General features: G+C 46.3%; 1 protein-coding gene, 1 non-coding gene and 1 pseudogene across 2 annotated transcripts; 2 read left to right on the top strand and 1 right to left on the bottom strand.

Moving 5' to 3' along the window:
* Nucleotides 1-19: 19 nt before the first annotated feature.
* On the top strand, nt 20-5,003 carry LOC123444739 (transcription initiation factor TFIID subunit 9-like). Its single transcript, XM_045121561.1, has 2 exons — nt 20-353; nt 4,358-5,003. Exons 1-2 carry the CDS (start codon nt 42-44, stop codon nt 4,703-4,705), a joined length of 660 nt encoding a protein of 219 aa, XP_044977496.1. The 5' UTR covers nt 20-41; the 3' UTR covers nt 4,706-5,003.
* Nucleotides 5,004-5,246: 243 nt separating this feature from the next.
* Nucleotides 5,247-5,319, top strand: TRNAK-CUU. Its single transcript has one exon. It is a non-coding gene; the product is annotated as a tRNA-Lys (tRNA).
* Nucleotides 5,320-6,691: 1,372 nt separating this feature from the next.
* LOC123441982 lies at nt 6,692-8,834 on the bottom strand (annotated as a pseudogene).
* Between the last annotated feature and the right edge of the window lie 3,723 nt (nt 8,835-12,557).

Consider the following 12,557-nt stretch of genomic DNA (forward strand, 5'->3'; position numbering starts at 1 on the left):
ACCCCTCCCCACCAGCCGAGGCAAGACACAGCAATCAGGCCATGGACAGCGGCGGCGTGCGGCCATCGCTTCCGTCCGCGGCGGCGGCGGGAGGAGCCTCCGTCCCGGACGAGCCGCGCGACGCGCGCGTGGTGCGGGAGCTCCTCCGGTCGATGGGGCTCGGCGAGGGCGAGTACGAGCCGCGCGTCGTGGGCCAGTTCCTGGACCTGGCATACCGGTACGTCGGGGACGTGCTCGGCGACGCCCAGGTCTACGCCGACCACGCAGACAAGCCCCAGATCGACGCCGACGACGTCCGCCTCGCCATCCAGGCCAATGTCAACTTCTCCTTCTCCCAGCCGCCGCCCCGCGAGGTACGAGCACTACCAATCTCACCAAAAACCCTAGAGTATATCTTCGTTAGATTCGGACGAATTACTAGGTATCGTAGCTTCATTCAACTCGTCAATGAAGAGGACAAGGGTCCAATTTAAACTCCAGATCCAGGGCGGGCTTTCCTGTGAACCTATCAGATTCGGAGGGAACAATGTTTTGGACTCCGATTGGGGAAAGGATAAGCTTGTAGAGGATGTGCAGATGTGTCGAAGAAGAAACAATCTAGATAGATACTGCCTCTATCCGGTTATACAGGGGCTAATATGTATTTCGAGATTTAAGCTGACCATCAATAGGATCCCTGTTCAAGAATCCATCCGATTAACCAGTTAAATTGTTGATTAATCCCTACTCGCAGGCTCATTGAATAGCCGATAAACCTAAAAATCGTCCTATTAATTGATTAAATTGCTGATTCCCTTGCCGATTAGCCCATTAATCCCCTACTCGCCACCCAACCGAGCAGCTGCCAGTTAACGATTTCCTCAACAAGGAATAGGATAAACATATATGAGATGTATATGCTATAAAGATCCTACCATTAGAAACAACTTTCAACGAATTTGATGGTATACTTTTTGCAACGCCCGCATCATATATTATTGGTCTAAATAATGGTCAAAATAAATCTTGAAACATGCTTTACTCCCTATATATTAGGATGGAGGGAGTACGGAAAATGGTGTGTGCTATGAGATTTCAGTTAATTTCTGGGTCTTGGCTGGGAGATATTTTTTGGGGGAAATTTGAATCTCAAATAAGGCTCAACTTCTTGATCAAATGTGTTCCACAATAAGAGCACATCAATCATAGCTTCAGACATGGTGGTTAGAAGCCACCATCCGGAACGCAGCACAGAGAGATTGCGGATTTGCAGTTTTGAGTCCTTGAGCTCACAAAATGTCGGTTTTTTTAACTCATAGCCATCTGAGGGACCAACATATCAGTCAGTGTTATACTGAAATTATAATGAACAAACATAGGAGGGAATGTGGGATTCAAACCCAGATTCATCTCAAGTACTAGTACTCTACCACCCTACCACTAGGACCAAGATGACTCCTTTATCCGTTAGGAAGTTGGAACTGACCAAACTTTTGCCAGTTTGATGGGGTAATCAGGGAGTGCCAAGATTTTACGTCCAGAGTGCAGCTATTAGCAGAAATGAATACCTTGTCGATGTAAGGTATGATCAATACCAATAGGTGGGAGAAGTCAGAAGTAAAGGTAGCAGAATAGAATCCATACTCAAAGAAAAAAAAGCAAAGAGCCCTTTCTAGCCTCCATCATGGGAGAACCTTTCATATTTGCGCATATGATGCAAGGAGAGTCCAGTTCGGACAGAACATTGAAATTTAATTCAGTCCATGTCTTGTTAGGAATGTTCAGCTGAGCCCATTTATGTTTGGAAAGTTGAATGCTTATCTGCTGAAGGGTCTAAAATCTTAGGAATCATGTGCAAATAGTAGTTTCATATACACAATTTTACTTCACCTTTGAGAACCAAGCAAGAAACAAATAACCTGTTCTGTTAGTGCAGAGATGCTGCTAGTCTGTTGGAACTGGAAACACGAATACTCAGTTTCCTTATTAGTTGGCTTTACTCTTTAGATATATTATGTGTATTCTATTGTTGATAACTTTCATTAGATTTGGACAGTCTACATGGATGGGTCAAGTCAAATAATCACATAGAAGAGAGAGCATCTGTTAGGCCTAGCGACTCGTAGCACCCGGTAAGGGCCTGGCGATCTTGTTTTTCTTGCTGCCGGTGGCAGAAATCTCTGGTAAATCATCAATGGGCATGCTGCACTCTGCGGCGCGCTTCCTGGAATCCTTACCAGATTCGTAGGGACTCTTGTTCTTGCCCTCCCACCCGGGAGCTTTGCCGGCAGGAGCAGGTGCCTTGTCGGCAAATGCTGCCGCTGCCTCCCGATAGAGTTTGTCAACGCAGAGGACCGCGTTCTTGCTGTCGGTGTGGACGTTGATGACGCTCATCGGCCCTGGCATCTTCAGTGTATTGTAGGTGTGGTGAGACTGCGCCATGAATTTTATGAGGGGTGCGGCGGAGGTCCCGTCGTCGCCGCTGTTGCTGCTGCAGTAGTCGCCGTCGCGACGTTATCCTCAGTCGCCGCTAGCGCGTCTCGCGTCACCATGATGACGGGGTTCGGGCCGCGGCTCGCGGAACTCCGTGCGGTGTTGTGGCTGCGTCGCCTGTAGCTGACTGTGATGGCAGCTTGGATGAAGACGGGATGGCCGCCGACGTGCCCTTTGCCTTTTTGGGAGCCATGGGCGTCGATGAAGATGCTGAGGAAGACACGCAAAAGTTGGTGAAGGTTCGCGCACGCGGCCTCCTACTTGGCGCGCCAAAGATGTCGGGGTACGATAACCTATGAGACCTGCTGAAAGCACAACTTCTTCCTAGGTGGATTTGGTAATTAATAACAACATATATTTCATTGAACTAATGATTCTACCAAGTATATTTCAGGAAAGGTTCAATGAATGGATTGACAAAGGATTGTGAGGAGATCCCCTAGATGCAAGGAACATTAGTTAGCAACAAGCTTCAAGACTCTACATTTTGCTTTTATGTGAGAAATCACAATTGAGTCCAAAGGAAAGCCAATACTATTAAAAGGGGATGAAGTATCTATGATGATCTGGTTGCTCAAGTGCTTAGAGTTAGCCATCAAAAATCCTCATAGAATTCTCCCACATAAACATTCTGTCCAAGCCCCAAAGTCCAAATTCGGTGCCACCAAGTTTCCAATATCGGCCTGATGAGGTGGAGCGATGAAGAGGTAGCAGGGTTCTTGCCGGGCACGGCGGCTTGCCGGTGGCTTGGCCTTGATGCCTGGCGTTGTGTTCGACGCATCGTCTCTTGACAAGGCTTGCCGGGCAGGAGGCCGCTGTCGTCTGTGCACAAGTCAGGGTACTAAGGGACTCGTTCTTTAGTACACCGACACGTTGAGAACTAAGTCCCCAACTACCAGCTTGACCAGGATAATCCGGTTCCCACGTCTCTTGATGTCTAAACTTCATACTTGAGGCTCTTGCTAATCAAGATGCCTACTCCGTTTCTGTTTGCAAACGTCCCCGTGTACCACAGCTTGAAGCCGCTATCCTCCATCTCCTTTGTCTTTTGTCTCCTCTATTTGGTCTCTTGGACGCAAAGGATATCAACATCTCCTGACCGCTGAATCAACTACCTCCCGAAGCTTACCTGTCAGAGACCCTACGTTCCAGCTACCTAAGTGAATCCTCCAAAGCTCGACTAGCTTCCTTACCCTTCGCACTCGTTGAGTCAAATGCAAAGACCCTTGCTCATTTTCCAGCACACCCGGGCGCTGATGTAGCACGTCACTAAGGATGCGACGACCCGATCCTAGCTCACTTGCCACCATATCTAGATCACGATACGGCGCGCCACTTGGGGGGTGACGGCCCGGCCCTTGCCCATTTGACACCACACCCGGGTTCAGATGTGGCGCGTCGCTGAGAGGGTTACACCCCAACAAAAATCTTTGGGGTTTCATCTCCATAAGAGTGGCTGAGTTTTGATGTTGGCTCGTCAAGCCTATCACAACCCTCCTCCTTTACCCGGGTTTGGGACTGGCTATGTGGAGACAACATAGGCGGAGTTACAGGCTAGGCGTAATAGAAAACAATGTCCTGGAATTCATGGCTAGACTTACGAAACGAACAAGGTATGATTCTTAATGTGTATGAGGCTAGCATCTGAAAATATGCCTAAAATGTTGATGAATCATATTAGGCAGTACAAAGATACTAGAGATTGAGGGTCACTCACAAGTGTACTCACTTGTGTGTAGCTACTAAGTGCATCTAAAGAAGACCTTGAGTGGATAGGTGGTATGAGCAACTCTTGTCGTTATTGTTTGTAGTAAATTGCTTTTTTTTAATGTTTTATCTATGTATAGGTGGATTAATTACAAGTCATTTTACTCGCGTCACACAGGTTTTACTCGAGTTGGCACGCAGCCGGAACAAGATCCCGTTGCCCAAGTCTATTGCTCCACCTGGCTCGATTCCTTTGCCACCCGAGCAGGACACTTTGTTGAGTGAAAACTACCAGCTCCTACCCGCACTGAAGCCGCCAACTCAGACTGAAGAAGCAGAGGATGACAATGAGGGAGCCGACGCAATCCCTGCCAATCCTAGTCCAAGCTATTCGCAGGATCAGAGGGGCAGTGAGCAACATCAGCCTCAGAGCCAGAGCCAGAGGGTTTCTTTCCAACTGAACGCGGTGGCTGCCGCGGCTGCAAAGCGCCCTCTGGTGACAACTGACCAGTTGAACATGGGCTAACTGATTGTAGATCGCTGGCAGGTTCCTGGTGCTTGCTCCCGCAAGCCTACTTGCTGATGCTTGTGTAGCTTCTGGGATCGCCCTTTCTGGCTTCCGCCCTCCTATGTCACCATGAAAAATTGCTGATTGTTGAGGAAAGGGAGCAGCCGTGCAAGTAGTGTACTAGTATGCTGTAGCCGTGTACCTTGGGTTAATTAATTCATTCCTGTCCGTTATTTTAACTTATTGATCTTGTAGATCTCGTCAAATTTGAACTATCCCGTTGCTGTTTCTGAATGCTTAATTGGTGTTCGGATTATGCTTTTGGTGGCGTGTAGCACATATTTGGTTGGTTAAAATGAGGACCTAAAAATACCTGCACATCTTATAAAGCTAGATAGAGGGAGTACCAAGTGTACAATATATGGAGATAAAGATAAATCTGTAGTGCTTTATCATTAGTGCAGTGTTTGCTTTTTTGCTTGAGGAGTAGAATGGACTGATACCTTCTGTGCGTGGAGCATGTATCAGTTACTGAGAAATCAAAGTAAAAACATCAGCAGCCCGTCTAGCTCAGTTGGTAGAGCGCAAGGCTCTTAACCTTGTGGTCGTGGGTTCGAGCCCCACGGTGGGCGACTTGTTTTTTTATCTTATCTTTTGTGCTCTCCAGGAAGCAGTTTGCATTGCAAGTTCATGAATGATCCATGCAAGGCTCTTAACATAGTGCTCTCTATGAAACAAAAACAGCCCTTCTAGCTCAGTTCGTAGCATTCATGTTGCAATAAAGTGAAAAAAATCCGCAGCATCGTCTATGTTGTAATTCTTTTTGCAACATAAGATTTGTTGCAAAGAATTCTGCAACACCACCCATTTTGTAATGACGAGGACGGTGTTGTATGTTGTTAGTTTTAGATCTAATGGATACTGAGCCCACGGATCCAAAAAATCCGCTGGCCGATGCGTAGCCTATATTTAAAGCTTGTAATTCTTTTGGTCAGGTTGTGTTCGAGTAGTTCCTTGATCTCATTGTCCCCGATCAGCTAATTAGCTACCACCTGCTGCCGCCACGTCATTGTATATGATACTGCGGTGTGGTTGAGGATCTGTTGGGAGAGGACAGCTCGAGCGTGCATGTCAGCATGTGCGACCTCTGACGACGTCGGGCGGCGACCATGACGACGCCTGGAGGCAGAGAGGGAAGGGGGAAACGGCTGCGAGGGTTGGGTGGCGTCTTGGGGAGGCGAGATGGCAAGGTGGCCATGACCGGGGAGAACGGGGTGCTCCTGGAAAGAGAAAGCAGGATCCAACGTGCTGGCTGTCATGCCACTTGCGCAGTCGCCACCGGTTTGGCATGCCAAATGCACTCTGAGGGTTTCAGACATCTTCTGGATTCCAAATTCGGCCAAAGTATGTCTCACTGATAGCATAAACGAGAGACAAGAGAGATGGGCCCAGGGGAGAACAACACTAACTCTTACTGTATGAGATTGCCATGGAAAAGAAAGGAAAAAAAAATGTACCTTCCTAGATTTTTTTTTTTTGCGGAAATAATTCTTGCATTACTCGAAGTTCAGTCTACATCTCGTTCAACAATCTCCAGGACCTCTTCCGGACCAGAGCCTAACCAAACAGCAGTTCGGCAATGCAACCTACCAAAATTAGCCATGAAGTGATTAGCACTATTACAGTTCCGACGAGAATGAGTAATACAAGAATCTCTCTCTCCCATACTATCAATGATCTCTCTCGCTATGGAAGCATATTTTGATTTGTTTCCAGCTCCTTCTCTTATCATGGTGATGGCCTCTAAACAATCTGTTTCGATGTCACCTTCCTAGAATTTCAATACCGCTCAATTGCATTGTGAGACATCTAAGTGCAATTTCAGCAGATATTTGCCTTCATCATCTCTCACAAATCCGATTAAGCTTGAGTCTGAATTTTACAGACATGACACAAATTGATGACGGATACAGACTAGCAGCAGCAACGCGTCAATTTGTCATGTCATGCCTTGGTGAGTGATACAACCAGCATGAATCTCAAGTTTCTCGCGTGCATGACTTGTGAGATGTGACCTGCACACCGGGCTCAAGTGCTTCTCGCCGGTCCTCACGAATTCATCCATGATCTCTCCGGATGATCCAAAACGCTGGGCGATTGTCAGCTCGAAAGCAGCTCTAAGACTATTCACCATCTTGCTTGGGGTCAGGAGCGCCCTGTCCATGCCGCTTATAGGGTCGTGCACCCGCATCTATGTGACTGAGAAGGAGCCCTTTTCTGGGATGATCTCTCTCAGCTCTTCATCGGAAGGTGCGTGCACCGGTATGTACAAAAAATCAAGCCTTTCTTTGTCAATCACACCCTGGTAGTTATCTAAAAATGCTCACTAGCAAATGACAACATGGTTAAAATGTAAAGCTTGTATTTACCTCTGAGGCCATGGCGCCTAAAATATGAGCTGCAGTTCCACAGATGAAAGAGCTCTCGGTGACAAGCTCATCAGAACGCCTGTTAGATAAAACGAGATAAACAAGACACGAGAGACACAATTTTTACGTGGAAACCCTTGCGGAAAGAAAACCACGGATGCAGGAAGGCGCAATCACTATGAGGATAGAATATTACAAGCACGAGACGACATACCGTCTTTAGGTGCGACTACATGGAGTACATATGGGGGCAATACATGAGAGTACTTGAAGGACAAGTAAACGAGTTGTAATCGTACGCGTCAGTACCAACGCAAAGGCCCACACCGTTTGTACTATGTCTAGTTCAGTACGGTAGAATTTGGATCACAGTTTAACAATCTTCACCTTGAGCCAAATTCCCTCCAGTAGTCGAAGAAAGTGAATAACTCCATCCAAATCAGCATAAACACCTTGTGCGTCAAAGTTCATAGGACTAGTGAAAAATACAAACTAAGCCTGAGCAAATCTCAAACTTATTGGTAGAAACTGGCTTTGTCATTATATCAACAGGATTATCATGAGTACTTATCTTGCATACCTTCAAATCACCTTTAGCAACAACATCTCGAACATAGTGAAATCTGACATCAATGTGCTTTGTTCTCTCACGATACATTGGATTCTTTGTAAGATATATATCACTTTGACTGTCAGAAAATATGGTAGGGCAAGATGAATCTGCACAAAGCTCAGCGTACAAACCTCTCAACCAGATAGCTTCTTTGCATGCCTCAAAAATAGCCATATACTAGACATCAGCAGTGGAGCAAGCCACAATAGACTGCAAAGTTGCTCTCCAACTCAGAGCACAACGACCAATGTTAAAAGCATAACCTGTGAGTGATCTTCTCTTATCCAAATCACCAACAAAATCAGAATCAACAAAACCAACAAGTCCATCTCTAGTTTCCCAAACTATAAATAAGCATTAGAAGTACCTCGCAGGTATATGAAAATCCACTAAACTGCTCTCCAATACACTTTTCCAGGATTAGCCTTGTATCTACTAACAACACTGAGTGCATAAGATAAATCATGACGAGGACAAACCATGGCATACATAAGTGAACCAACTGCACTTGAATACAGAACTCTAGACATGTACTCAATATCCGAATCTGACTTAGGACATAAGGCCGATGATAATTTGAAGTGTGCAGCTAACGAAGTACTTATTGGCTTGGCATTATGCATATTAAAACAACGAAGAACTTTATCAATATATCCCTTCTGACTTAGATATAATTTTCCAGATAGTCTATCTCTGGATATTTCCATGCCAAGTATTTTCTTAGCTGCACCCAAATCCTTCATCTCAAATTCATTACTCAATTGTTTCTTTAGTTCATCAATCTTTAACATGTTCTTTGCAGCAATTAACATATCATCAACATAAAGGAGCAAATAATAGCTGAACCATTGACAGTTTTCAAATAAACACATATATCATAATTAGACCGTTTGAAACCTTGAGAGAGCGTAAAGGTGTCAAATCTCTTGTACCATCGACGATGGGATTGCTTCAATCCATAATGAGATTTCTGTAACTAACAGACAAGCTTTTCTTTTCCATGAATAACAAAACCTTCAGGTTGTTCCATATAAATATCCTCTTCTAATTCTCCATGTAAGAATGCAGTTTTAACACCCAATTGTTCAAGCTCAAATTCATTCATGGCAAGAATACTAAGTAAAGTGCGAATAGAGCTATGCTTCACAACAGGAGAAAAGACTTCGCTATACTCAATACCTGGAATTTGGCTATAACCTTTAGCAACTAACCTTCCTTTATATCTTGTCTCACCGTTAGGAGAAACACCTTCCTTTATTTTGAAAACCCACTTGCAACGAATAGGTTTCTTATCTCTAGGTAATCTTACTAAATCCCAAGTGCCATTCTTTTCAAGTGATTCCATCTCATCATGCATAGCAGTCATCCACTTATTACTATCACCAGAAATAATAACCTCGGAATATGAAGAAGGCTCAACATTACCTTCAATTTATTCTGCAACAGATAAAGCAAAAGAAACAATATTGCACTCCTCAATTAACCTTTCAGGTGCATTAATACCCCGCATAACTCTGTCACATGCGAGATTCCAACATGGTGGAACTCAGTGTTACACTCGTCGTTCACGTCCTGTGGATGCCTTTGTGGATGTGTCGTCATCCTCGTTTCCGCCTACCTATGGCTTGCGTTCTTGTCCTCGTCCGCGTGTTGATCGCTTTGGATTTCCCACCGCTGGTGTTGCTGTTCTTGAGCCGACTTCTTATCATCAGGCTGTTGTTCATCCTGAATGACAGTTTGCGATGGCAGAGGAGATTGCTGCTCTTGAACGCACTGGTACATGGGATCTTGTTTCCCTTCCTCCCGAAGTCCGTCCCATCACTTGTAAGTGGGTCTACAAGGTTAAGATTGTTGGGGATCGTTGGATGGGAAACAAAAAATTTCCTACGCACACGAAGACCTATCATGGTGATGTTCATCTACGAGAGGGAGATTTGATCCATATACCCTTGTAGATCGCTCAGCGCGAAGCGTTAAGAAACGCGGTTGATGTAGTGGTACAACTTCGTGAATCAAATCACCGTCGTCCCATGATCCGTTTCGATCTAGCGCCGAACGGACGACACCTCCGCATTCAGCACACGTACAGCTCGATGACGGCCTCGGCCTTCTTGATACAGAAAGAGAGAAGGAGAAGTAGATGAGTTCTCCGACAACGTGACGACACTCCAGTGGTGGTGATGATCTACTTCCGTAGGGCTCCGCCTGAGCTCCGCAGAAATCCGATCTAGAGGCAAAACTATGTGGAATAGGTTTGAGTTGCACGTGGCAAAGTTGTGTCTCAAAAACCCTAAAACCACCAGTATATATAGGAGGAGGGGAGGGGCTAGCCTTGGGGCACAAGGGCCCCAAGGGTGCGTCGGCCGAAGGGGGAGGAGGACTCCTCCTCCAATTCGGTTTGGGAAGGAGGAGTCCTCCTCTTCCTTCCCACCTCCCTCTTTCCTTTTTTTTTTCTTCTTTCCTTTGGTTTTTTCACTTGTGGTGCCATAGCCTTCTTGGGCTGGCTCCACCAGCCCACTAAGGGCTGGTGCGCCACCATAAGGCTACTGGGCTCACTCACGGGTGGGTGGGCCCCTCCCGGTGAATACCCGGAACCCATTCGTCACTCCCGGCACACTGCCCGAAATGCCCGAAACTTTCCGGTGACCAAATGAAACCATCCTATATATCAATCTTCATTTCCGGACCATCCCGGAAACCCTCGTGACGTCCTGATCTCATCCGGGACTCCAAACAACATTTAGTAACCACACATATAACTCAACTATACTAAAACATCATCGAACCTAAAGTGTGCACACCCTGCGGGTTCGAGAACTATGTAGACATGACCCGAGACACTCCTCGGTCAATATCCAATAGCGGGACCTAGATGCCCATATTGGATCCTACATATTCTCTGAAGATCTTATCGGTTGAACCTCAGTGCCAAGGATTCATATAATCCCGTAAGTCATTCCCTTTGTCCTTCGGTATGTTACTTGCCCGAGATTCGATCGTCGGTATCCGCATACCTATTTCAATCACGTTACCGGCAAGTCTCTTTACTCGTTCCGTAATACAAGATCCCGTGACTTGCACTTAGTCACATTGCTTGCAAGGCTTGTTTGTGATGTTGTATTACCGAGTGGGCCCCGAGATACCTCTCCGTCACACGGAGTGACAAATCCTAGTCTTGATCCATACTAACTCAACGGACACCTTCGGAGATACATGTAGAGCACCTTTATAATCACCCAGTTACGTTGCGCCGTTTGATACACACAAGGTATCCCTTCGGTGCCAGTGAGTTATATGATCTCATGGTCATAGGAATAAATACTTGACACGAAGAAAACAATAGCAACAAAATGACACGATCACATGCTACATTCATAGTTTGGGTCTAGTCCATCACATGATTCTCCTAATGATGTGATCCAGTTATCAAGTGACAACACTTGCATATAGTCAGAAAACCTTGACTATCCTTGATCAACTGGCTAGCCAACTAGAGGCTTGCTAGGGACATTGTTTTGTATATGTATCCACACATGTATCTATGTTTTCATTCAATACAATTATAGCATGGATAATAAACGATTATCTTAAAACAGGAAATATAATAATAACTATTTTATCATTGCCTCTAGGGCATATTTCCAAGAGTCTCCAACTTGCACTAGAGTCAATAATCTAGTCCTCACATCGCCACGCGATTTACATTGTAATAAATATAACACCCATACAGTTCTGGTGTTGATCATGTTTTGCCCATGGAAGAGGTATCTCTGGGCCCACTCGGTAATCCATCATCATATTGAGCTCAGTGTGACTAAGGGGTTATACAAGGGATGATGTGTTATGGAATGAGTAAAGAGACTTGCCTGTAACAAGATTGAACAAGGTATATGAATATCGATGATCGAATCTGGGGCAAGTATCATACCGGTAGACAAAGGGAATTACATACGGGATTAATTGAATCCTTGACATCGTGGTTCATCTGATGAGATCATCGTGGAACATGTGGGAACCAACATGGATATCCAGACCCCGTTGTTGGTTATTGGCTGGAGAGATGTCTCGGTCATGTCTGCATGTCTCCCGAACCCGTATGGTCTACACACTTAAGGTTCGATGACGCCAGGGTTATAGGGAAACAGTGTACGTGGTTACGAAGGTTGTTCGGAGTCCTGGATGAGATCCTGGACGTCACGAGGAGCTCCAGAATGGTCCGGAGGTAAAGATTGATATATAGGATGAGAGTGTTTGGACACCGGAAATGTTTCGGGCGTCGCCGGTAACGTACCAAGACCACCAGAAGGGTTCCGGGGGTCCACCGGGAGGGGCCACCGGCCCCAAAGGCTAGCATGGGACAAAAGGTGGAAGGGAACCATCCTAGAGTGGGCTCGTGCACCTCCCACCTAGTCCCAAGGCGCAACAAGGGGGGGAAGGGGGGAAAACCCTAGTGCAGGAGGCGGCCCAAGGCCCATCTGGGGAGCCACCCCTCCTCTCCCTTGCCCTGGCCGCCGCCCTCTGCCCTAGATGGGGCTGCCGCACCCCTTAGGTGTGGGAATCCTAAGGATGGGCACCCCCTCCCTCTCCCCCTATATATAGTGGACTTTTTGGCTGATTTGAGACACGAAATCTCTCTCTCGGCGCAGCCCTTCCTTTCTCTCTCTCCTCGTCCTCCGCATAGCTTAGCGAAGCTGTGCTGGAGAACCACGTAGCTCCACCGCCACCACACCATTATGCTGCCGGAGATCTCCCTCAACTTCTCCCCTCTCCTTTATGGATCAAGAAGGAGGAGACGTCATCGGGCCGTACGTGTGTTGAACGCAAAGGT

The sequence above is a fragment of the Hordeum vulgare genome, chromosome 3H (assembly GCF_904849725.1).
Source record: "Hordeum vulgare subsp. vulgare chromosome 3H, MorexV3_pseudomolecules_assembly, whole genome shotgun sequence".
In the NCBI taxonomy this organism is placed as follows: Eukaryota; Viridiplantae; Streptophyta; class Magnoliopsida; order Poales; family Poaceae; genus Hordeum; species Hordeum vulgare.

What these genes read in the sequence shown, in the direction of transcription:
- LOC123444739 (XM_045121561.1), top strand. Translation starts at nt 42, where the DNA reads ATGGACAGCGGCGGCGTGCGGCCATCGCTTCCGTCCGCGGCGGCGGCG. An exon ending in CCCAGCCGCCGCCCCGCGAG is followed by an intron (nt 354 to 4,357) that starts GTACGAGCACTA and finishes CGCGTCACACAG; the next exon opens with GTTTTACTCGAGTTGGCACG.